The sequence below is a fragment of the Ailuropoda melanoleuca genome, chromosome 16, assembly GCF_002007445.2.
Source record: "Ailuropoda melanoleuca isolate Jingjing chromosome 16, ASM200744v2, whole genome shotgun sequence".
NCBI classification, from domain to species: domain Eukaryota; kingdom Metazoa; phylum Chordata; class Mammalia; order Carnivora; family Ursidae; genus Ailuropoda; species Ailuropoda melanoleuca.
In genome coordinates this window covers 37,923,880-37,948,539 of record NC_048233.1, presented here as the reverse complement: position 1 = coordinate 37,948,539, position 24,660 = coordinate 37,923,880, and the positions used below count along the sequence as shown (strand labels likewise).

Genomic DNA, 24,660 nt, shown 5'->3' with positions numbered 1-24,660 from the left:
GGGATGGCTAGTGTCTTCCCCAATTCAGGCCGGCTCAGCAGCAAAGGGAAAGGGGCAGAGACTCGGCCAAAAAAGGGAGTCCTGCCTGGAAAGCTGGGGGCGGGGCGTGCGACGCCTTTCAAAGCCCTCATCCCGGTCCTGACCAATTACTGGGCGCTGCGGGTGTCGCGGCGAGGAGCCCCTGTCTCCCCGCGGTCTCCGAAGCAGGAGTGGGGCGAAGAGGGCGGCTCCGGGCCATGTGCGCCGGGTGGAAATTGAAGCCCAGGCAGGCTGCGGGCTTTCGGTACAGAGCTCGCACAGGACTCTGGAATCCCCGGGCTCTGCCTCCAGCCGCCCGGCAGCCAGGGAGCGCGTTGGGGGCGTGGTTCTCGAAAACCCCCTCTCTTCCGCTGCTCAGCCACAACTCCGGCCCCCATCCCTTCTGGAAAGCAGCCCTTCTTCCCAAGCCTCAATTTCCCCTCCCGCGCCCATGTGTGTGTGTGGCGGGCGGGGGACGGGGAGGAGAGGCTCGGCAGCGGGATTCCCTACGGGAAAGCAGCCCAATCCCTCCCCCGGGCTGTTCGAGACCCTGAACCGAAACAGGAGGCAGGACGCCCCCGGCCGGGAAGCGGCCCCAGCCCGGATTTCCCTCCCGGGTGGGGCTGCAATGACTCACCCCGCTCCCCCTTCCCCCGGTTTCCTTGTTTGCATTTCTCCTCCCGGCCACGTGGCGACCGGTGCCGCCACTCACCACCCCTACCCCGACACCCCGGCCGCCGCGGCCCTGGCACACAACCCCGGGCCGCTCCTGCCCCCTTGGGGTTTCTCAGGCCTCGGGCTGGCGCCCGCCCTACTACCCCGGAGTCCGGACTCCACCCCCTGCCCATGCCCGCCCCCTTCCCTGCGCCCTCCCCCATCGTCAGGCCGGGCGCCTCTCCCCGCCCTCTCAGCCCAACCCGGGGAGGGGAAGGGGCGGGGAGCGCAGGGGGTGTGACAGCTCCCGCCCGGACCAGTGCCAGCTGCAGCCTCGCTTCGGCGCCCGGTGCCAGCTGGCTCATTCGTCTGGGACGGAGGCGGAGGCTTGGGGCTCCTTGCCGCTGGGGGGGACTCCCCCCCACGCCCCCTGCCCTCTACCCACCCTAAAGGAGCCTCTCCACCACCCAGCCCGTTGCCCCTGGCAGCAGGTCCAGCTAGGAATTACCCCGTTCACTTCGCCTGGGGCTTAGAGCCCACACCCCTCCAGGAGCAGTCGGGGTCTCGCTGAGGGTCTCCCCCGCCCCAGCCTTTTGCTAGAGCCTGCAGGGCTGTGCAAGCTTGAGAAGGAACATGAAGGTGGGTAAGGTGGGGTCAGGGTGGGGAGGAGCAGGAGAAGCTGACATGGTGGGTGGGGTGTTTGAGTGAGAGAGAGAGGGCTGGTCAGGGGTGAAGGAGAGAAGGGCTTGAGCCGAAGCTGCATTTCGGGGGGATCCAGTGAGTCTCTAGCCTCATACTGGGAGGTGGCAGAGATCCCTTCAGGGACATGGGCGGTGGGGTGGGGCAGAAGTCCAAAGAAGATCGGGAAGAAAGGCCCGATCTCCGGTCAGCCAGCTGGAGACCCCGAAGTGCGCCAGACCGGCAGGCCCCAGTGAAGGTCTTCCTGTCCCTCCCCCGGCTCCTGGCAGGGCTGCAGCACCTCCGCCTGACCAGTCCAGAGGACTCAGAGGAAGTGGTTCTGCCTGGGGCAGTTGTGCCCTGGTCCAGCTCCCCCAGCCCCAGCCCCATGGCTCTCTGCCTTCCTCCCTGCGTCACAGGTGGGCTGGCCGGGTGAGAGCCGCTGGCAGGTGGGCCTGGCTGTGGAGGACAGCCCGGCTCTGGGAGTATCACAGGTGGGAGGCCTCCCGGCTGTGGTGCCGGAGGGAACCCTGCTGAACATGGTGCTGAAGAGGATGCACCGGCCCCGAAGCTGCTCATACCAGCTGCTGCTGGAGCACCAGCGCCCCAGCCGCATCCAGGGGCTCCGCTGGGTGAGTGCCCCTCCGCCGTGCGGGCTAGGGCCAGGCCCCAGGACTGGAGGAGGGCCTGGACTGGGACAGAGAGCGTGCTGCGGGGGATGCAGGGGCTACTGCTGGGCTGGATGGGGGTCAGCTGCTTGGCTGCTCCGTGTGGGTCTGTGGGCGCCCGGTACTCACGTCCTCCCCTGCCGGCTTGGGGGAAGGGGAAAGGGATTTGTCATTGATCTGTCACCTCTGTGTGCGCTGAGTTAGGTGCTTGTGTGTTCTCCGGGTGGTGGTGGGAGGCATATGTGAAATACGGGGGGCCAGGTCAAGGTGGAGGGTGAGGTGAGCTTGCTTGCTCTTCCGTATCTATCACCGTGGCAACACGGTCCTTCAGCGAGTCACTGAACTGTGCCAATTCTTCTTGATCTTGGGGTGAGGTGGTCATGTGAACACTGCTTGGCATCTGGCTCTGGGGGACTCAGGGGAAGATTTTGAGAAGTTTGGAGACTGGAGCTGGAGTCTCCCTTTGCCGGCAAAGAACCTCCTGGAGCTGTGAGAATGAAGGAGAGGGCAGGAGGGGGAAGAGTGGAGGGGTGTGGGGTGGGGGACAGGATCCAGAGCAGCAGAGAAGCTCTCTCCGACTGTCCAGACTTCACAGAGTTCCTTCCCCTGAGATTCAGCGTGCGTCTATTCTGTGGGCCACAGGGACAGCGTTGGCGGGGGGTGTGGGGTGCCAAGAGGGTACTTGGGCAAAGGGGTAGCGGGAAAGCAGGAGCAGGTGATGGAATTGGGAGAGCTTGTCACCTCTGTCTCTTATCAGCAAGTCCCTTTGAATAGGATAACCACCACCTTCTGCCTCTTTCCTCCCACCTGTTGCCCAGCTGCCATTTATATTTATCAAAATATGAGGCTGAGTGAGAAAAATGAGGTATGCCAAGGTGATGGGGGCCTCCCCAAAATAGGAATTGAGAGGATAATCTAGGTGACTGTCCCTAGCTGTCCCCGAACCCGTCCCTCCCTGCCTGGGTCTTCCTGGTCGGGACCCTCTGGGGCCTGGGGCCTGCTCAAGATGGGGCTCCGGAGAGAGCAGGGGAGCCGACCCCTTCTGGTCACCCTTCCAGGTCACTGGCAGTAGCTACTGCTTGGAGCCTGTGGGCTGGAACCCTCCCTCCTCCTTCCCTCTCAGGCTATAATTACTTGTGCATTTCCTGTCCCCCTCCCAGCTTGTAGAAGCAAGGTGGGGAGTGGGGGAAAGGGCAGGTGCCGGGACAATGAGGTCACTGGAGGATCCCCTGGGACCCAAAGACTGGGGGAAGGAGTGGAAGAGGCCACCAGGCTGTCTCCTGACTCCCCCAACCCCCAGAATTGAAGAGCTGGGGTGTGTGGGGAGGCCGGAAGGGTGGTGTGAGGGTTGCTGGAGTGTAAATGGGGTGAAAGTCACTGAAACACAGCCCCTCCCCTGTCAGGTGTGAGGGGGGTAGGTACGAATGGGTGATTAAAGGGAACTTAGATTTTTAGGGCTAGGGGCAAGGGCCACGCCCTCTCCTGATGACCAGCTCTGGGGAATGGGGGTGGGGTGGGGTGGTTTCAGCCCCCTGTGGCTGTGTTTCAGAGGCTCTGGGTACCCATGAAGTTGCCCATCTAGCCTGTAGTTGACGCATTGGGCCTAGGAGGGGCTCACGTGAGGGAACGAGGGGCCGGCAGGGAGTGCGCACACATAAGGGAGAGGGGTTATGTTGTAAAGGGGCGGAGGCTAGGAGGACCCAGCTAGCAGTTATCCAGGCTGCGACAGCCTTTTAGAAAACCAGGGGGAGACCCATGAACCAACCTCCTGAGGCCTGAAGAGACCACTGTCTGTTGCGACTAGATCAGGACAAGAGAAAATGAAAGCAAGTTACAGCAGGACGGCCCGAGGTTAGAGAAAAGACTTCCCAACTATGGCAAAAGTGACACTAGAATGGGGTGGAAGGACATCTCTGGAAAATGTGAGAGGGAGAGGAGATCTTGTCTGATGTCTGAGAGCCCGAGAAGGACCAATTTATCAAGAGGCAGGGGCAAGATCAGGATACCTCTGGTGGTTCTTACAAGCGCAGAGAAGTTGCCCTTTGAGTGATCCGGGAGGTGCCTCTATTCTCTAACTCAGAAAACATGCTTTCATCCAACCTGTCCAAACAACGGTAGGAGCTAACAGTGGTCTAATACTTAGGTCCCAGGCACTATTTTTTTTTTAAAAAGATTTTATTTATTTATTTGAGAGACAGAGAGAGGAGGCGAGAGAGAGAGAGCACAAGCCAGGGGGAGAGGCAGAGGGAGAAGCTGTCTCCCTGCTGAGCAGGGAGCCCGAAGCGGGGATTGATCCCAGGACCCCGGGATCGTAACCTGAGCTGAAGGCAGACGCTGGGCCGAAGGAGTCACGCAGGCGCCCCGCTCCCAGACACTATTAGAAGAGCTTTACCTGTATCATATCAAATAATCTGAGAGTAGCCCTGTGAGGTAGATACTAGTGTCATCATCTCATTCTATAGATGAGAAAACAGAGGCACGGGGTGGCTATGCACCTGCTGAGAGACAGAGTGAGGCTTCTGTCCCAGGGGATCTGGCTATGGAGGCCGAGCTCCTGGTGTACTTTCTTTTGCTGCAGATGGTAACACTGACCCCCTCCCCCGCCAAGCATCACCCCTCCCCTTGTGTCTTCTCCCTGTCCCAACACACACAGCCCTGGCCTGAGACCCTAGCCATGGCCTAAGGGAACTGGTCTGACAGGTCCCCACGAGGCTCTCTGGCTCAGTGCCTGCCCCTCCAATGTGGCTCTGACACCCAGTGACGGGGGGAGGGAGGGTGGAGCAGGCTTATGGTGCTGGTGCCAGGGAAGCTAGCTACCACCTTCTCTCCTACCCTGCGTCCTTCCTGTCCCGGCGGGCGGGGGAGGCAGTGGGCAAGGGCCTTCACCCCTACCCATACCAGCCACTTCTTTCCAACTGAGAACCCCTACGGTGACACTCAGGGTTATCGGATCAGGGACAGGGTCAGCCAAGGTATAGCATTTTTTGCATTGTGTCCAGGGAATAGGTACCCATCATAAGATAATGAAGTTTAATCAAATAACTTACCATTTACTAAGCGGTTACCACCAGCCAAGCATCGCTTCGAGTGCTTTATGTTATCAACTCATTTGACCCTCATAATTACCTTATAAGATGGGTACTATTATCATGAACCCCATTTTACAGATGAGGAAACTGAAGCACACAGAGGTTAATAACCAGCCAAGGTGACACAACCGGCTGGTAATGGGGAGCCGAGATTTGACCTGGGCATCTGGATCGGGAGCCCCCAACCTTAACCGTGTCTCCTGAATAGTACCCCCCATCCCCATCCTACATGTGCATGGTAGGGACCGAGAGGGACTGCACAAACCCGTGGAACTTTGTTTAACGCAATGCCTTCCAAACTTACTTGCCCATGGAACATTCCTGAGGTCAGAATTTATCCATCCAGAGCACAAAGTGGGGGAAACACGAGGCTATGGGGTGCCTGGGAGAGGGTAGTGCGTAGTGTGCTTTGGAGTCAGACAGGCACAGCGTAAATCCTGGTCCCCTCCTCACCAACTCTCAGGACAGGTTACATAACCTCCGAGCCTCCTTCTATCTAGCTGCGAGCTGGGAGACAAACACCTCCTTCCAGGGTCCGCGCTGGTTAGTCAGTAGGCTCTTGGATTTCTGAGTAGTTGTGTGACTCTGGGTCGGTTACTTCATCTCTCTGGGCTCCCGTTTTCCTTGGCAGATTGAGAGGGATGGCTTCAGGAACCTTCCTCAGCTCTGACCCCCATGCTTATTCCCTGGGGCAGGGCAGGAAATGGTTTCAACAAGGCCTGGGGATCTGGGATCTGGGTTGTGCCCAGCCTGGCCACGGGAGCTGGCACCTCCCCTCCCGATGTGCCCTCCAGGGTCAGAATAATACCAGGAAGGGAGCATAGGCCGGAGCCGGGGCCGTGGGCACCAAGGAGGGTTGGGGCAGGGCCCGGGCCACCTGGGCATTTTGACACGAACAACAACAAGTCATTAGCACTGGGCACTGTTTGTTCTGACACAGGGGGCTGGCTGAGTAGCATTCCTGCCCTTCCTCCTTCCCTGGCTCCTCCTCCTCCGCACTTCCTGTTGCTAAGTCTCCAGGGCTCTGTGTCTGGCACCAGGCTGGGCCCCATGACCCGGGCAGGGATACCCTAGGGACACCTAGCAACTTCCGCCCAGCCCCGGGCCAGGCGCCTGTGCGTGCCAGACCTCAGGCCTCTGCCTGGCACACGGCGGGAAGATGTCAGGACCAGGGGAGGGGTTTCTGGCTCTGGGCCTGCTTGCACCCCAGCTCCCTAGCCAGGTCCTTTTCAGGGCCCTGAGTGCAGCTGGGAAAGCAGGAGAGAGAGCTGGTGAGAAGGGGGAAGGGGGAGGGGGAAGGAACCAGGCAGGTGCGGTGGGTGGGGTGAGACCAAGAATGTGAGCACTTGGAAGTTTACGCATGGCTGTCTGGCTACCCCACGTATGCGTGCCTGTGTTACACAGGCTCTTCACCCCAAGGGTTCTGTTTCCTAAGTCAGAGAGGAAATCATGGAGCGAGACATGCTTTGTAAACCGTAAAGTACTCTGCCTTTGGGACGGCTCATGGAGGGTCGGGCATCCTGTCCAGAGATGTCCACAAATTCCAGTTTTCAGGTGGCAGAAAAAGAAGGCTTGTAAGGGGCTGTTGCGGCCAACATCCCAGGACATATAGGCCCCGGGGTCCTGGATGGCATGGTTGATACCGAGGGCACGAAGTCTTATTCACTGGTGTTTCTACATAAATCCCGTCTTCCAGAGCCAGTCCTGGGTGCCGCCAAGACTCACTCACTCTCGCAGGGTTCTGGGCTAGCAGCGGCAGCTCAGAGAGGACAGGGGCTTTCCAGCAAGCAGCCCGCCCCCTGCTTCACGGATGAGTAATGATAGCCAACGTGTACATGCAACTCTATGCTAGCAGTGCTTTCAACATTCAATGCACAAGGACTCACAGAGCCCTTCCCAAAGCCTCCGCATTGGTATTATGAGTGTTTTATAGAGTTTATAGACGAGGAAATTGAGGCAGGGAGACGTTGAACCATCTATCTAGGGTCAGGTCACACTGCTAGTAAAGGGAGGAGCAGGGATTTGGATCTAGGAGTCCCCAGGTCTTGTGGCTGGGGACAAACCCCGGCTTGGGATTAGGCAAGCGTTCCAGGCCTGCCAAGCTGCTCACTTCCTGGCCCGTTGTGAGCCTTTCTTACCCCCCACCCTCACGCTCTTTCAGCTCTCCCCCCTCTACAGGTGTGGTTCACATGGGAGCCTGAGCACCCCTGGGCCCTGAGTAAGCAGAATGGGGAGCTCCTCTGCTGGGGGGCAGTGCTGGTGTCTGGAAGGAAGACAAGGGTCTGGTGATGGGGGGGAAGAGGTGGATGCTTGGCGCACAGGGGTGCTCGGGGAGCAGTAGTTTATTCGCTGACCGAGTAGCTAAGTGCATGTATTTGGAGCTGGGGGCTGGGCAGGGGTGGGGGAAACGGGAAGGACTGGGGTCCCTGCCGTCCAAGAGCTGGCCCTAACGTGCAGCCCTCCCCACTGCCCTCAGACGCCGCTCACCGACAGTGAGGAGTCCCTGGATTTCAGCGTGAGCCTGGAGCAGGTACCAGCTGTGAGGGGTGGAGCCGGGAGGGGACAGCCGAGCCAGGCGTCAGCGCCCGACCAGCTGTGCTCCTGCCTGTCCTAGGCCTCCGCCGAGCGGGTGCTCCGGGCTGGCAAGCAGCTGCACCGCCACCTCCTGGCCACCTGCCCGACCCTTATCCGAGACCGGAAGTACCACCTTCGGCTCTATCGGTGAGGGGAGGCCTGGGCTGCCTCCTTGCCTGCCCCTCATTTTCTCTCCCTTTTGCTCTCCTTCAGGCCTCTGGGCCTAGCCCTGCTGCTAGCCGAGGAAGGCACCTTTCTGACGGGAAAGTCCCCCTTCTGCCCTCCACCCTCCTGCCTTGTGATTTTCCCTCTTCTTCCCTGTCCCCTTAACTCTCGTAGGCAATGCTGCTCCGGCCGGGAGCTGGTGGATGGCATCTTGGCCCTGGGCCTTGGGGTCCATTCTCGGAGCCAAGCCGTGGGAATATGCCAGGTGCTGCTGGATGAAGGTGCCCTTTGCCATGGTGAGCCCGACCCCAGGGTGGGGCCCCCAGGCTGGGCAGTCCTGGGGAGCAGGCATCTGGGGGCGAGGCATCCGTGGGCATTACGATGGGGGCCTCGTATCCACACGGCCTCAGTTTGTCGCCTCCCTCACACTCGGGCCTCTGCCCTGCAGTGAAACACGACTGGACCTTCCAGGACCGAGACACCCAATTCTACCGTTTCCCCGGGTCGGAGCCGGAGCCTGTGGGTATCCATGAGCTGGAGGACGAGCTTGTGGAGGCTGTGGCCCTGCTGTCCCAGCGGGGGCCTGATGCCCTGCTCACTGTGGCACTTCGAAAGCCGTGAGTGGGGTGCCCTGCAGCCCACAACCCCAGGTCTCGCATGGCTCTCAGACTCTGTAGTTTCATCTCTGAGAGGTTCCCCTTCTTCTTCCTGTGTGATCTGGAGCTTCCCTACCTCTGAACCTGTTTCTTCCTTTGTAGCTGTGGGCGGGACGCACAGGGCTTCCGAAGACCCTGTGCGCTCAGGTGCGGCGGTGGCTGAGACGGGGTGGGCGGGCAGGTCAGGTTCAGGTTGCAGTTCCATGGCTGACTAGCTGGGTGGCCTTGGGCCTCTCCATGCCAGCTTCTTCTTCTGTCAAAGGAGGAGAGGCATGCCCACATCATGGGGTGGTCACGAGGACAGGTTGAAGTAAGGCGCGGGGCCCTTGGCCCTTGTCCGGCACGCGGTGCGCACTCAGTAGTGGCTGGCCCGCTGCTGGTCACCATCACTGCGGGGCCGAGTGGCCCCAGGCCCGAGTGCGGCGGGCGGAGTGGAGCCCGTGCCTGTGGCCCGCAGCACATCGTTTGCTGCCCGCAGCCCCGGTCAGCGCACAGACGAGGAGCTGGACCTCATCTTTGAGGAGCTGCTGCACATCAAGGCTGTGGCCCACCTCTCCAACTCGGTCAGTCCGCCTGCCTCCACCCTTTCCCCAGGACCTCCTCTCCCTGTGAACCCCTGAGGCCCAGCTGCTGGGCCGGACGACGCTTCCTTCCCCTTCGCCCTGTGGCTTGGAAATGTCCATCTAATTTCTGGTTTCCAGCATCCTTGTCCAAAAATCCTTCTGCCCCTCCTGGCTCATTTCCTCCCCTTGCGTTGTCTCCTGCTGAATCCCAGACACCTGAGCTAGCCGTATCTCTGCCCCCGGGCACTCGTGTCCTTGGACCTAACCTCCCTGCTAACCTGGCCCCTCTCACCCCAGACTCACCGCACTGACCCTCCTCTCCCCACCTCACAGGTGAAGCGGGAATTAGCGGCAGTTCTGCTCTTTGAACCACACAGCAAAGCAGGGACCGTGTGTAAGTCAGATGGGGGACAGGAAGCTGGGCACCAGGGGTCTGGACGTGGCAGCGGCCACAGAGAAGTGGAGGTGACCCCAGGCCTGTCTGATCGGTGCTTCTCTCAGTGTTCAGCCAAGGAGACAAGGGCACCTCGTGGTACATTATCTGGAAGGGATCTGTCAATGTGGTGACCCATGGCAAGGTGAGTTCTCTCTCTCTTCCCAGCCCCCTCGGTGATACCCGCTTCCCTGGTCCAAGCCCTGGCGGGCAGGACCTTGAATGGACCCAAGATCGCCAGTCTCCCAGGTCTCCTCCTGCCCAGGGGTTCTCCCACCATGAATCTGCTCTGATGAGGGTTGGGGGGAGGCTGGGCTATGACTGAGACCTGGCTGCAGGGGCTGGTGACCACACTGCATGAGGGAGATGACTTTGGACAGCTGGCGCTGGTGAATGATGCACCCCGGGCAGCCACCATCATCCTGCGAGAAGACAACTGTCATTTTCTCCGCGTGGACAAGCAGGACTTCAACCGTATCATCAAGGTGCCATTACTGGGGGTGGGAGGGCAGGGGACATCGCAGGGACACTTTTCTGGAGAAGTGGTAGGGGGTAAGGGGCAGGGACCAGAGAAGGCCTGTAAGGAGCCCGTAGAGGTGGAAGCTGGAGAGGCTTGGAGGTGATGGCAGGAGCGTGGGCATGTGGGGAGGTCCACAGCACGCCGAGGAGGTTCAGTGAAAGAAGAGAACCCCAGCTCAGTGTGGGAGATCATGGGGGTGGGTGGTTACAGAGGGGTGGCAAGCCACAGAGGGGTGGGGGACTAAGGTATGAGGTGAGGCAGCGTAATGGAGAGTGGGGGCCACAGAAGGAGGTGCGGGAGGGATGGGTGGAAGAGGGGGTCAGGCTGCACGACAGGCAGGGCTGAGAGTAGGGCAGATCTAAGGTCACAGGCATTGAATGGGGTGGGAGAAGGGCTGACTGTTCTTGTGGGAGCCTTGTGGGGCCCAGGGTCTGGCATGTAGGTGGAGGGAGAGGCCCTGGAATGGGGGAAAGGACCTGTGGTGTGTACTGAGCAGTGGGTGTGGCTTGTTCTCCAGGATGTGGAAGCAAAGACCATGAGGCTAGAAGAACATGGCAAAGTGGTGTTGGTACTGGAGAGAGCCTCTCAGGGCGCTGGCCCTTCTCGTCCCCCAACCCCAGGCAGGAACCGGTAACACACCTGCCACGCTCCTTCTGCACACCTTCTCTCTTGCCCACCTTTTCTCCCTCTGTATCCCAGGCTTTTCTCCCTCCCCCTGCCATGTCTTACCCTGCTCGCTGGCCTCCTGGGTGGGGGGAAGGGGCATCCGGGGATCAGATGCACCCTCAGAGCCAGCTTTCCCTCCAGCCCCACGGTGGGACAGAGCTGGCACATAGGGAAGGGTGATGTGATTCTTGATGTCTGTCCGAATGTGGGAAGTGCTATGAATCGGCTGTTTCTGTTAGGTATACAGTGATGTCTGGCACCCCAGAGAAGATCCTAGAATTGCTGTTGGAGGCCATGCGACCCGATTCCAGTGCTCATGACCCAACAGGTAGGGGCAAGAGATACCCTGCCTGCTCTCTGACTCATTGGGTGGTCAGCGTAGTCTGGGAGAGGGCCAGGCACCCTGATGACGTCATTGGGTGCTGGGTTGGTCCATTTGGCTGGGCGGCAGGAAGTCCTCATTCCTGTGCTCTTGGCTTGGGTGAAGAGTGCCGTCACAGGGGCCGGGCCTTGCTGGGACACTGCCCACCTTGGGACTGGGAGAAGGGAACTCCAGCTATGCATATATCTGTGCTCAGTAGACCTGAGCTCTGAGGCTTCCACCTGTTCCCCTGTCCGTGCCCTACAGAGACGTTCCTCAGTGACTTCCTCCTGACCTACAGTGTCTTCATGCCCAGTGCCCAGCTCTGTGCTGCCCTCCTGCACCAATATCCTTCCAGCCCCGGGGAACGAGGTTGTTGTATGGAACAGGGAGAAGGGGTCTCTCACAGCAGGGCTGCGCTGAACCCTCCGAAGGACGAGCCTCACGCAGAGGCCAGCTTGTCAGTGCGCCCCGGGCATCCTTGCCCCTCCTTGGCCTGAGGTGGGGTGGGTGGCCCGGTTGGCCGTTGTGCTTCCCTTGACTGGCGCCCACCTTCCACGCGGAGCCCTCAGGGGGCAGCGAGCAGGAGCAGAGCACCTACATTTGTAACCGGAGGCAGCAGATCCTGCGGCTGGTCGGCCAGTGGGTTGCCCTGTACGGCCCCATGCTCCACACTGACCCCGTGGCCACCAGCTTTCTCCAGGTACCTGGGGGTGAGGCAGGGCTGGACCGGGCTGCCAGGGTAGGCACAGCTACCTCTGGGTCAATGAATCTTGGCTCCTCCCAGAAACTCTCCGACCTGGTGAACAGAGACGCCCGGCTTTGCATCCTGCTGCGGGAGCAGTGGCCTGAGAGGCGGCGACATCACAGGTGACGCTTTGGCTCTAAGTGAACTCTTCACATGCATGGCAGGCGGTGCATCAGGGACGCTGAACACCAGCATAAACACACGGCTTGGAATGCAGGCTGTGCTGCTCTGGGCCCCGTGCCCCCTCTCAGGGCTTCAGCTCTGTCTCTAAAACCGGGAGAGCACCCATTCCGCGAGGCTGGAGTGTTACCACGCCTTAAGAGCACGGAGTCGTGCATGGCAGGCGTTGTGAGCTATGCGAGCGCTGGCTGTGGCAGCTCATTTGTCTAGCCCCGCTCGTCTCAGTTAGCCGTTCCTTCCAGTCCCCTTGCTGTGCACGCTCACGCCACGTTCACGCATTCTCCTGACCACGCAGGCATTCATGTGTCCTTCTCCCGCGCGCACCTGCTATTCTCCCTTCCTCTATTCTGCACATACTTACTCTGGAGCATCCTCGGGGCTGGTCCTGCTGGCCCCACCCAGTGAATTTCCTAGAGCTTCTCTTGGCCTTCCCAAGCATTCCCATGGGGCCAGGTGAGGTTCAGGGAGAGCCCACCTGCCCAGTCTGACACCTGGGGCACGTTACTTCCTGGAACTCTCTTTCCGTCCCCCTGCTGGCCTGCAAAAATCCCAGAATGCAGGGGCTGAGTTTCGAGCCCCGGCTTTGCCCCCTCTAGCTGGTACTTACCAAGTCTGCAAAGCTCTGAACTTCTGCTGAGGGCAGATGGAATCCAGAGCCAGGCCCCCTACCCCCGACCCTGCGCCCCTGCCCCTGCCACGACCTGCCCTGCCCGCAGGGGTCCCTTGCCCCATCTCACTGCCCTTCTCACTTGCTCCCCAGGTTGGAAAATGGCTGTGGGAATGCATCTCCGCAGATGAAGGTGTCTGCTTGGACCGCTCCTCTCACCTCTGTCTGGCCCTAGCTTCTTCCCTCCGCCCCTCCTTCCGCCCCCACCCCAGGGGCTCAGCCTGGGAAGGATCCCCAGGCACAGACACACCCCTGGGGCTGGGATAGGTGTTCACAGAGCAGAAACCGTGTGTGGCGCTGGGGCCAGGCCTAGCGGGGAGACACAGAGGTCTAGGGTCACCCCTCCACCCCTACCTCACCCCAAGGGGCTTCTATTGCATTTGGGAGGTAATCCTTGTTCACAGAGCCAGTTAGCAGTTCGGGGGTGGGGGCGGGGAATGGGGCCTGAAGGCAGCCTCTGAAGCCCAGGGGTTCCTGGGAGGCAGAGGTGGCCAGTACCATTCCTGGGAGGGACCCGTAGGGAGCAAAGGGGGATGAGAATGTGTGGCTGGAGCCGAGATTTCTTGAGGAATGGTAGGAGAAAGGGCTGGGAAGGTAGGATGGGGCTGGTTGTGGGGGGTGGTGCGCTGGGAATAAACCCCAGGCTCTCTGTGCCCGGTGGCCTGTGTCCCCTCCTCCCCGCTCCCTGCTAGAGACTCTCACAGGCTCCTTCTCTTCTACAGGCAAAGCTTGTTTCCAGCTCAGGGCCTGGAACTTTCTTTCCCTGGCTCTTTGCCCTGCCTAGATCCGTATCTTTCTGATCTCAGCCAGAATGTTAGGTTCTCAGAGAGGCTCCCTCCCCTGCCAAGGTGTCTTCTAGGACTCTCCTCAAAGCCTTAGAGCCCTGTGGGGTTGTTTTGCTCGTGGTCTGTCAGTGCCTGTCACGTCCCACCAGAGTACCGGCTTCGAGAGGGAGGAGCTGGGACCTCTGTTTCACCAGGGCTCCCCTGCTGCCCGGCTGGTGCGCAGGAACTAGTGTGGACCGCCCTCTTGTGCCGGGCACTGTGCTGGGCGCCGAAGGTGCCGTGAGGGGCGAGCCGCCCCTGGCCTTGTGGGGCTCACAGACAGGCGAGGGACAGAGCTGCTGAACAGCGTCGTGATGCGTAAGGGCAGAGGCAGGAGTCTCTGAAAACAGGGAAGGGAACGGCTGACTCAGGGTCAGGATCGGGAGAGTGACCACAGGGGCTGAGAACTACAGGGTGGGAGGGTCAAGGCGGAGGAGGCCCACGGTCAGGTCCAACAGGGAAGGGAGTGCGCCTGTTGGGGAACCTGCAGGAGGGAGTGTGCGAGGGAGCCTCCGGAGGAGGCCGGGGGAGGGTCATGTTGAGGGCCTTGGTCCTTGTCCTCCGAACAATGCGATTCCTTGGAGGTATTGGAACCACGGGTTGACAAGGTCAAATGTGTGCTTTGAGTCAGTCAGCTAAGGAGCCCATGCTTTATCCGGGAGACAATGATGGCCTTGAAGCTGCATTAGGAAGCTTAATCTGGCTCTGGTCAGGCAGACTGGTGGGCGGGGGGAGGCACCGGAGGGCCATTGTTGCGCATGAAGGGGGAGGCAACTGGGCAGGTGGCACTGGGGATTGGCCTGGGCTGGGAGGGGGGGCTCAGAAGAACCCCCAGAGCAAGATCATAAGCTTTGAGCAAACGGGGTGGGGGATCTGGGGGCAGGGAGAAAGGGAAGCCAAGCCCAGGAGACCGGCTGGGAGGCAGGATGAGGGGGTCTGAGGGAGATGTTGAGTCTGGGGGCATGGAGCCCAGATATGGAAGGATCCAGGAGGTGCTTGGAAGAGAGGGCGATGCTGGACGTATGGCTGCAACTTCCCCATGCAGGCGGCGTGAGGCTGCGGGGAACTCTGGGGAGAGCTCTGAGACATGGAAATGTAGGCCCGTGGGTCTGAACTCGGAGGATTGGCCCCGTTCAGAGCTGGGAGGGGGAAGAGTCAGTACAGGTGTGAGAAAGACAGTCGGGTGGGCAGAGGAATTGTGTTATGGAGGACTTGGCCCGGCATGGCTGTCCCGTCAGCCCTGCGCTGGGGTCCCCCGAAGAAGGGTCGTGGGGCTCGACAGAGCAGGTGACAGGGGCAGTAGAGTGTTGGTGATAACGGCACAGAGGGAGGCAGGAGCCGGGTTAGGATTCCAGCTGTGCTGCTTAGCAGCTCTGTGGCCTCAGGCACGTCATTAACCTCCCTGAGCCTCATTTCTCTCATCTATAAAATGGGAATAATATTAATAGTTTTGTCAAAGGGCTATTGCGAATATTTAGATACTTAGAATAAGCCTGCGCTTAGCATGGCACGCAGCAAATGGCCAACTAGCAAACGGTAGCCAGAGGTGGAAAAGGAAGAGAAAACCAGGGCCAGTGGCTGAGGTGTGTTCGTTTTAGGACAGCTCTGGGCCTTTTTGGCAAAGGGGGTGACACGCACACACAGGGGCACTGACTTGTCTCTCCTCGGGGAGCCTTGGTGCCTGAAACCTCACCCGGCTCAGGTCCACGCAGCAAGCAGAGCCCGCTGGTGGTGTGTGTGCAGTGCGGGCCCCATGCTCCCAGGGACAGAGGCCTCTGCCAGGCTCTGTGCGCTCTCCCCTGTGCCCCCTGGACCTTACTTTCTCTCCCTCTTAGGCCAGGAACATGGCTGTTTGGCTCCCCGGCCAGGACCAGCCCCTCCCCAGCAGCAACTGTGCCATTCGAGTTGGGGACAAAGGTTGGTGGTCCAGGCCAACCAGGGCAGAGCCTGCACCTGTTGTTGTCACCCTTGACCTCAGTACGCCTGGCTGAGGAGGGCACGCTGTACTCTGCTCCAGGCTCCCAGATGGGGTGTTCCCCCCCCCCCCCCCCCCCCCCCCCNCCCCCCCGCCCTGCCCCGTGCCTCCCTTCCCAGCTCAGGACCTCCTTCCCCGCTCTGGGCAGTGGATTACCAGGCTTCCCCTCACCACCCATCCTCCCTCCTCGGGACCCTCCCACTGCTGCACTTGCTGCCCGCTCACTTCTGGGTGGGGGACCAAGGAGCGCCTCCTACAGCTCAGCCTGGTCTTCCTCTCCAGTCTCCTATGACATTTGCCGGCCGGACCACTCGGTGCTGACCCTGAAGCTGCCTGTGACGGCCTCCGTGAGAGAGGTGATGGCAGCGTTGGCCCAGGAAGACGGCTGGACCAAGGGGCAGGTGCTGGTGAAGGTCAACTCCGCAGGTGGTGAGTTGTGTCTCTGGGGGTGGGGCGTGGCCCCGAGGGAGGGCCCCTCAGTCCGTGCCCAGATTCCCCCCTCGAATTAAGATCATCATTTTGATCGTCTTCATCAATGTTAATGATGGTTAGTGTTTACGGGCGGTTGATTACGTCTCTCCAAAGCGCCTTGTGTGTGGTGCTTGAGAGCGTGAGCCCGAGCTGGCAGTCTGCAGCTGAGCCCAGCGCTTCAGCTCCCTGTCTGTGTGTCCTTGGGCAGCATACTTGATCTCTCTGTGCTCTTTTCAGCCTCTGTACAACGGAGCTGCTAAGGGTGCCGGCTTCAGAGAGGACTGAATGAGCATACCTATCTTAGGGTTTAGATCGGTGGCTGGCGCAGTACTTTGCACATTAGTTTTATTATTGTCATCCTCATATAGTCACTGAATCCCAGAAACCACCTTATGAGATAGGTACTTTCATCCTGTCTGCATTCAAGGAAACTGAAGCTCAAGGGGATGAGGCAATTTTCCCGAATTCCCACAGTAAACGAGAGTGCCTGGCTTTTGGATTTAGGTAGTCTTCATTCATTTCGTCAGTTGGCAAACATGTTTGAGAATCAGCGACGGGCCAGCAACGTGTCAGGAGCTGGGGGTACGGTGGCGGGTAATACAGAGACGCCTGGTGGTTAAGAGCATCCACAGGGGCCCTGGACCCCCCGCTGATGAGCTGTGTGATCCTGATCTGAGCAGAGTGCTTAACCTCTCTGAGCATCCAATTCCTCCTCTGTCGCATGAGCACTAAAACTGCACCCATCACACAGGACTGCTGGGCCATTAAACGAGATCACATATGTAAACACTTAGCGCGGGGCTGGTACAGAGTTAGTGCTCAGAACACGGCACCATGAGAATTCCTTAGACCTGCTTTCAGGGAACTTGGGCCATCTGAAGCCACTCTTCAATCTCCATAAAGGACCCCGCGGGGGGCTGACAGCTGGAGCCTAGGGTAGACAGGAATTAGGGCCCCCCAGGGAATAATGGCAAGGAGTAGAGGCCAGAAAAGCAAACCCTTCTCCCCCTTCAGGAAGCGGGGAGATGGGATGAAGTCACGTGCTTGTGTGCTCTGCTCTGGGACGCACCGCCCTCTGGTGGCCGCCCAGAGAGTTGCAGCGGCCCCAGGACCAGAGACCCTATTACGGGACAGGAACTGTTTAGAGCGCTGACCTTCCTTCTGATTGTTTAGATCACCTCCCATGTCAGTAACCAATATTTTTACAGCAAACCCCTGTCATGTGTATATTTGCTGAGAATTCATATGCGTATACTCCCACACTAACATCATATAATTCTAAAGGGACCCACAAAGTAAAAGCGTAAAACAGGTGAGAAACATAGAAGAGCTGAGGTTTTTTGGACACATGATGGTCTTGCTTTGGAGGCTTCTGGTCTAGAGAGTGGGGATTCACACACAACTAAGACAGTCTCCGTCAGTAGGAGCTGACAAATCAACACTAAGCCCCGTGTGAGGCACTTCCCAGTTTTCAAAGGGCCGTTGTATGCATTGTCGACTCATTGCCACGGCTTACATACTTAACTTGTTAGACTTGTGAGTAGTTGGGGTTGGTCTTGCTGTCTCCGTTTGACGAAGGAGGACACTCAGGGAGGCTCCAACGTTGCTCAAGTATTGCGTGTCTCACTAACAATCCTGTTCCATCTTCCTCGCTGTGCGAACCTGGGCGTGTGGCTGTTGCGGGCCCGTGCACATGTGTATTTAGAGCACCGGCCCAGCGCCCCAAACTGGCTACTGGGAGAAGGGACCTCCCAGCCTCCCGACTGGGGCCTCGACCCGGCCTTCCTTCCGCGGCTCCCAGCCCTCCCTCTCTGCCAGCCACTGCCCTGCCCCCCAGCCCAGCCTCTGCTCTCTCTGCAGATGCCATCGGCCTGCAGCCAGAGGCCCGCGGGGTGGCCACATCTCTGGGGCTCAACGAGCGGCTCTTTGTTGTCAACCCACAGGAAGTGCACGAGCTGGTAGGAACAGGCAGGGGGCCAGAGAAGAGCTGTGTTTTGGGGGTGGCAGCGGAGGGTGCAGGGGAGGGTCACAGAGAGGAGAGAGGAGGGCCTGGCTCTGACTGCTGCTGGGACTTAAGGGCGAAGTGGAAGGAGTGGGACTCAGTTGATGGAAGGTTCCAGATGCTGGGAAAGGGAGAGAGCTGGTTGAAAGCTCTCAAGGAGAGAGAAGACCTCCCCTCATTGGGGGTTCCCCAGGAGACAGGAGCCCTACAAGGAAGGGGTCTCAGCACTGGGGAGCCGGCAGGAGGATAGATGCCTCCTTGGGAAGCCTTATCCTTCAGAGGCCTACTCCTGGTAGCACCCTTCCCCTCCCCGACATCCCTTTGACCATGGGCATGGAGCCTCTGCCCCAAACTCTCTCCTCGTACCCCTGCCTGCCCCTGGATTTCTCAGGAACCCCTCCTGAGCTCTCTTCCACCTACAGACCCCACACCCCGAGCAGCTGGGGCCCACCGTGGGCTCTGCTGAGGGGCTGGACCTGGTGAGTGCCAAGGACCTGGCGGGCCAGCTGACGGACCACGACTGGAACCTCTTCAACAGTATCCACCAGGTGCAGGGAGCAGAGCTGAGGGGAGGAGCGCCCACGGCAGGGGCGCCCCGCCTGGTGTGGGCTCATCTCTCCTGCCGTCCCCTCCCCAGGTGGAGCTGATCCACTACGTGCTGGGCCCCCAGCACCTGCGGGACGTCACCACCGCCAACCTGGAGCGGCTCATGCGCCGCTTCAACGAGCTGCAGTACTGGGTGGCCACAGAGCTGTGTCTCTGCCCTGTGCCGGGCCTGCGGGCCCAGCTGCTTAGGAAGTTCATCAAGCTGGCTGCCCAGTGAGTGTCTGCGGGCCGGGGGGCGGGGAGGAGGCCGAGGCCACCTTCTCTCACGTCCTGGTCAGGATGTCGCCAAGTCCGCCATGCCCTTGCACCCCTGGGTCTCCTAGAGTCTGCCTCCCCACCCCATCCAGCGCCAGCCCCCCCACAGAGCCAGTGCCGGCCAGGCCCATCCTGGGCCCCAGGCCGGCCGGCTGCTGTATGGGTAGGAGCTCTGGGAGCGTGGCTGTGTCCCCTGAGATCCTCTGGGTCTTCCGCTCACAGCCTCAAGGAGCAAAAGAATCTCAATTCCTTCTTTGCCGTCATGTTTGGCCTCAGCAACTCGGCCGTCAGCCGCCTGGCCCACACCTGGGAGGTAGGCGCCATGTGGAGGGCCCCGCGGCCATCCTGGGAGTGCTGGTTGGGGAGGGGGCGCCCATCCCAGAGCAGTGATAGCTCCACCTGCCTCTTCTTCGCAGCGGCTGCCCCACAAAGTCCGGAAGCTCTACGCGGCCCTCGAGAGGTTGCTGGTGAGTGCTGGGCCTTGGCTCTCCTTCTAGAAACCCTGATTCTGGGCCTCCTGGCACCCCCTCCACCTGTCTCTGGCCACTTCCAGGGTTTCCAGTCCTGGGCCAGAGTCGGAGTCCCTCTGGGCTGTGTGTTGGGGGTGCTGGTGAGGAATGGGGTATTAGCAGTACGGGGGGGGTGCACAGTGTATTATAGCCCGTATGGTGGGGGTGGGGAGACTTGGCTGTGGCCGTGAGGTCCTGTGTGAAGACCAAGACAGGGCACATGTGGTGTCGGGCCTTGGGCTCCGAAGCGCCAGGGGAACATCGGGGCACCACTGGTCTCCAGCCCACCTGCCTCCGGCCCAGGAAGCAAGTCCGGGAGCCAGACCCCACGGCGTGCCGGCCTGTCAGTGGCCCCCAGGAAGTGCTAGAGGAGGCTGGAGGAGGCCGTAAGATGAGGGAAAAGCTGAGGAGCTGGCTGCCCCTCCCAGACCCCTGCCAGGAATTGCTGGGGTTAAGGGTTCTGAGAGTGTTCAGGAAAGAACTAGCACAAAGGTGTTTTTTTCAGCCTGGCTCTGAGCTCTTGAGAAAATAATTTACCTTGCGGGCTCAAGAGGTTCAAAGGAATTTACCCACTAGAGAGGGACACACAGAGACAAAAACAAGGACAGGGACAGAGACAGAAGAGAGAAAGAGAGAGTTTCCCATGGAACCTCAGGGCCCCTGAAGTGTGCTTGGGGGGCTAACCAGAGGCCAGGAAGCCGCATGCGAAGCCGGCCGGTCACGCTTCAGGTCCCCTCTCGCCTGCTGCGGAGCCCGTGCCGGGGAGGCCTGGGGCCCAGGGGAAGCTGAGCTCCGAGCAGAGGGTGTTTGGTTGTGTTGTGGTGCGTGGTGGGTCCCTCCCTCACTGAGACTTCTCCCCTCTCAGGACCCTTCATGGAACCACCGAGTCTATCGACTGGCCCTCACCAAGCTCTCCCCTCCCATCATCCCCTTCATGCCTCTTCTTCTCAAAGGTAATTGGACCAGTGCTTACCTTCCCACCTCCACCCATCCGTTCCTGCGCCTGTCTGTATGTCCACTCGACCCTTGGGGTGCCAACGCCTTGGGGGACACAAAGATGAATTAGGAGTTCCTGGGGTAGAAGCAGTGTTGAGACAAGTGCTGGTGACATCAGGTGGCCTCCGATATGAGGCCTAAGAGATACAAGGAAATTGCTCCGGGAGTCAGAGGGAAGCCAGAGGAAGAGGGCAATGTGGGGTTGCAACAGGCCCAAGATTCCTATTATTGGCCCTTCGCCTTTCCTGGGCTGCAGGAAGGGGAAGGAGTTTGGGGACCTTTAAGCAAAACTCATCTCTCTGCAGACATGACCTTCATCCATGAAGGAAACCACACACTGGTGGAGAATCTCATCAACTTTGAGAAGATGGTGAGTTCAAGGAGAGTGGGCGTCTGGCCCTAGAGTGGGTTAGGGATCTGACTGTGTCCTTGGAAGGGAGTGGGGGACGGGAGATGACCTAAAGCTGTTATTAATACTACAAACACGAATATTTCTTTTAAAATAGCCCCTGCCTCACTCCCTTGTGTGTGGGGAAGACAGCCTCCATTACGTCACCTGGCAAGCAGAGCCCTTCCGGGTCTCTTCGGCCCTAAGCCCTCCTCGATCCCTGTTCTTTCTCCCACCGCCTGATGCCCCCTAGGTGTGTTGGGACAGAGCAGACAGGGCCCCATCTAGTCCCTAGGAGCACCCTCACTCAAGGGAGGCTTGGTTCCCAGCTGTCCCACGGGCCGCGCCAGGGTCCTGCCCCCAGGCCTGGTCTTCTGTCCTTACTTTGCCCACAGAGAATGATGGCCAGGGCCGTCTCTGCAGACATGACCTTCATCCATGAAGGAAACCACACACTGGTGGAGAATCTCATCAACTTTGAGAAGATGGTGAGTTCAAGGAGAGTGGGCGTCTGGCCCTAGAGTGGGTTAGGGATCTGACTGTGTCCTTGGAAGGGAGTGGGGGACGGGAGATGACCTAAAGCTGTTATTAATACTACAAACACGAATATTTCTTTTAAAATAGCCCCTGCCTCACTCCCTTGTGTGTGGGGAAGACAGCCTCCATTACGTCACCTGGCAAGCAGAGCCCTTCCGGGTCTCTTCGGCCCTAAGCCCTCCTCGATCCCTGTTCTTTCTCCCACCGCCTGATGCCCCCTAGGTGTGTTGGGACAGAGCAGACAGGGCCCCATCTAGTCCCTAGGAGCACCCTCACTCAAGGGAGGCTTGGTTCCCAGCTGTCCCACGGGCCGCGCCAGGGTCCTGCCCCCAGGCCTGGTCTTCTGTCCTTACTTTGCCCACCCGGGAGCCCCACCCCCACTCACCCCCTTCCCGGCTCCCCGCTCTGACTTGGCCGTCTCCCTGATTCCCGCCTCTCTCCCCGCCCAGTGCCGCTGTCTCCACTCAGAAGCCGCGTATCCCACCTGCACGAGGACAGCCAGGCGGCGAGGACATCCACGTGTAAGGCGGGCAGGGCTGGGTGCTGACAGGGCGGCCGCGGCTGGCACTTACAGGCACTTGTGTAGGGATGCTGTGGACTTCTCACGACCCCTCTCTGAGGAAGCTAGAATGTTCTCCCAACTTAGAGATGCACAGACAGGCCTGAGCACTCACGTAACTTGTGGAAGGCTGGGGTAGGGCGATAGGGCCGCGACCCAGGCACTCTTACTCCAGATCTGATTTTTTTCAATTCGACTTCAGTGGGATTAATCGTAGTCCATGGTTCAGCCAACACTGTCATCATTGGCCCTTTATTTTACATATCTGTCATGATAATATAACGGACACCGCTGGACCCAGGCCGAGTATGAGCACACTGACGATAGCTTCCTCTCCCTGCGTGTTGTTCCCTCCTCCTGTGCCACCATAACATACTGATGTAGGTAGACACATATACACACACCCACAGCTTTAAAATGCTTCCTGTACATATCATGACAACAAAATTCCTTAGTCGTCGTTGTTTTTGAATTCAGTAAAAGGGGTATTATGCAGTACGTAATCTTGGGGACCTGTTTTGCAGAGTCTGAGCTCTTCACCGCACTTCTGTCCAGACCGGAGGGGTGGACGGTCTTCCAGCTGGACTGTGGGAAGTGGCAGGGGGGGGGGGGGGGGGGGCGGCAAGGCTGAGCTGCTCCTTGATGGGGAAGGGATGGGCTCTACACAGCGGCGTGGCTGCCCCCCTGACCACTCTCCCCCACCCCCGGCAGGCTCCGAGCAGTCCCTGAGCACCCGCAGTCCGGCCAGCCCCTGGGCTTATGTCCAGCAGCTGAAGGTCATCGACAACCAGCGGGAACTCTCCCGCCTGTCCCGGGAGCTGGAGCCGTGAGGAGGCCGGGGCTGGAGCAGGCACTTCCCGTCAGGAAAGCCAGGGCACGCCCGGGCCAGGAGGCCCACAGGCTGGCCACAGCTGGGCAGGGCTGTCCGTGGAGTGGACTCACGGCCCTGGAGCGGGCAGCGTGGAGGCGGCTGTCCCCCGTGATGACGGGCGGCCAAGGAGGACCTCGGAGTGGAATGAGCCCGGGCCCAAGGCCGAGGAATGGGGGACAGAGAGGCCCTGGAGCGGGCGGGAGAGCAGAGCAGGCGCTGGGACTCTGTGTTCAATAGAGAGCTCTCCCCACCAGGTTTTTCCCAGATTCTGTGCCTCTGTGGCTTTGTTGTCCGGCCATCTCCAGGCGGTTTGTTTTCACAGTGGACGGAGGGAGCAGGTCACATCTGTGTGGCGGGTGTGTGGCAGGGGCAGGGCGGGCGGCCTTGGGGGCGGGGGAGGAGCAGTCCTGCTTTTCTTCCCAGAGCAGGGGGGGGGGACAGCAGAGAAACAGTCGGGTGTGGCGGGGCTGTTTGTATGGGAGGGGTGGTCCCGGAGGAGCCTTACCGCTAGCATAGATTACCAGGGACGCGGTGTTCTGAGGCCGCCCTGAAGGCCGAGACCCTCCCAGCCCCAGGAGCTGGGGAGGAGGCGTTATCTCTAGAGAGAACCCAGGGAGCCCAACAGGCAGTCCCACTGCTGTATGGGGTCTCTGGGACCCAGGCAGAGCGCCAAGACGGCTGACTGCTGTGCAGATCTAACGCCCTGGCCACGGCAGCTGCTGGAGCCTGGGGCCCTGTCAGCGGCCAGCGGGGGTCACGGTCAGCTCTCCACTGTGGTCTGAGAGCCCTGGTGCGGCCCAGCTGCAGCTAGCTCCTTCCACCCCCCATCCTGGCTGCACTTGTTGTTCCTCTGCCTGCAGCACACCTCAGCCTGGTGGGTGGGCCTCTCAACGAACCGAGGCCTCCGAGAAGTGGCCAGTGATAGAAAGAACACTGAGGCACAGGCTTCTGAGGGGAGCCCATCCCTTTCCGAGGCCTAGCAGGCTCCCCGGAAATCCAGCTTCTTGAAAATGGTCCCAGCAAACTCTGTCAGCATTCAGTCCTCCCCCGCTGCCGCTTCAGCACTCCCCTCCCACCCAGGGGCCTCCTGTGAGGAAGTTCCAGGCGGGGCCTCCCTCCTCTCTGCCTCCTGTGGCCCTGAACCTGGTAGGGGAGGCGCCCTGTCTGGCCTGGAAAGGGGCCTCTCGGCCTTGGGGACGACTCCGGAGTAGGTATGGAGCGGTAGGGCCCGAGGGCACCTGGGGGAAGTGGGCCCACACCTGGAGGCTGAGGAGGCAGCTGGCGTGGCCCCGTACAGGCTCAAGTCCACCTCCCCTCACCCCTGCACGGCCAGACCTCTTATCCCTGTGGTCAGGGACACACATGCAAACTGCTTCCAGAGAGGGTTAGAGCCTTTCGCAGGAAGCAGCACAACCGGGATTATCTCTCAGGTTTCTGAGAGAATAGCAGCAAGTTAAGGAATGGTTCCCTGCTTCCATTTTTCCATCTGTAAAACGGGTATGATGAGCTCAGTCCAGCCCTGAGTGACAAACAAGTCTAACTGTAGCTCAGCCTCCAGAGCCACGGAGACAGCCTTGGCCGTCCGGTGCCCTCGGCCTGACGGGGTGGGTGGGCAGCAATGCCTAGAGTGAAGTTGGGCAGAGCCCACTCCTCCAGGGAGAGCCTGGGTAGAGCAGATGACAGGGTGACCAAGCCAGTTCCCTTGCCTGTGGGTGGAGATGCAGGACCATGGGGCACGGAAGTTTCCAGAGCTGAGCAATCATGACAGGAGGCCCGAAGCTTGGTGAGTCAGGACTCCCAGGGGCTCTCTGCCATCCTAAACCTATTGTCTGATGGGGTTTTGGCAAAGGCCAGACCAGCGTGCCAGCCACAGCCCTTCACCATGCTTTCAGACTCCAGAGCGAGACAAGCCTTCAACCACAGAATGGAAGCCAAGCGTGGTCAGGGCTGGTGTCTTCCATCAGCATTTCCACTTTTCTTCTCTGTGGTCACACCTATGTCCTGAAGGAACTTCGGCGGCAAATGAA

General features: G+C 59.9%; 1 protein-coding gene across 4 annotated transcripts; it reads left to right on the top strand.

The window, feature by feature from the left end:
* Positions 1-967: 967 nt before the first annotated feature.
* On the top strand, positions 968-22,899 carry RAPGEF3 (Rap guanine nucleotide exchange factor 3). Of its 4 annotated transcripts, XM_034644774.1 has the most exons (28): positions 968-1,311; positions 1,770-1,982; positions 7,584-7,637; positions 7,722-7,828; positions 8,021-8,142; positions 8,295-8,463; positions 8,981-9,065; positions 9,399-9,459; positions 9,567-9,643; positions 9,837-9,983; positions 10,536-10,648; positions 10,924-11,012; positions 11,313-11,391; positions 11,598-11,748; positions 11,833-11,915; positions 12,734-12,773; positions 15,300-15,381; positions 15,722-15,868; positions 17,771-17,868; positions 18,335-18,460; positions 18,550-18,731; positions 18,996-19,086; positions 19,190-19,240; positions 20,148-20,235; positions 20,584-20,648; positions 21,062-21,078; positions 21,615-21,724; positions 22,474-22,899. In XM_034644774.1, exons 1-28 carry the CDS (start codon positions 1,306-1,308, stop codon positions 22,590-22,592), a joined length of 2,772 nt encoding a protein of 923 aa, XP_034500665.1. In that variant the 5' UTR covers positions 968-1,305; the 3' UTR covers positions 22,593-22,899. The 4 variants fall into 4 exon arrangements, with proteins under 4 accessions (XP_034500665.1, XP_034500663.1, XP_034500662.1 ...); XM_034644772.1 differs by lacking the exon at positions 21,062-21,078 and having other exon boundaries at positions 969-1,311; positions 21,653-21,724; XM_034644771.1 differs by lacking the exons at positions 21,615-21,724; positions 22,474-22,899 and having other exon boundaries at positions 969-1,311; positions 20,785-21,075.
* Positions 22,900-24,660: the final 1,761 nt, after the last annotated feature.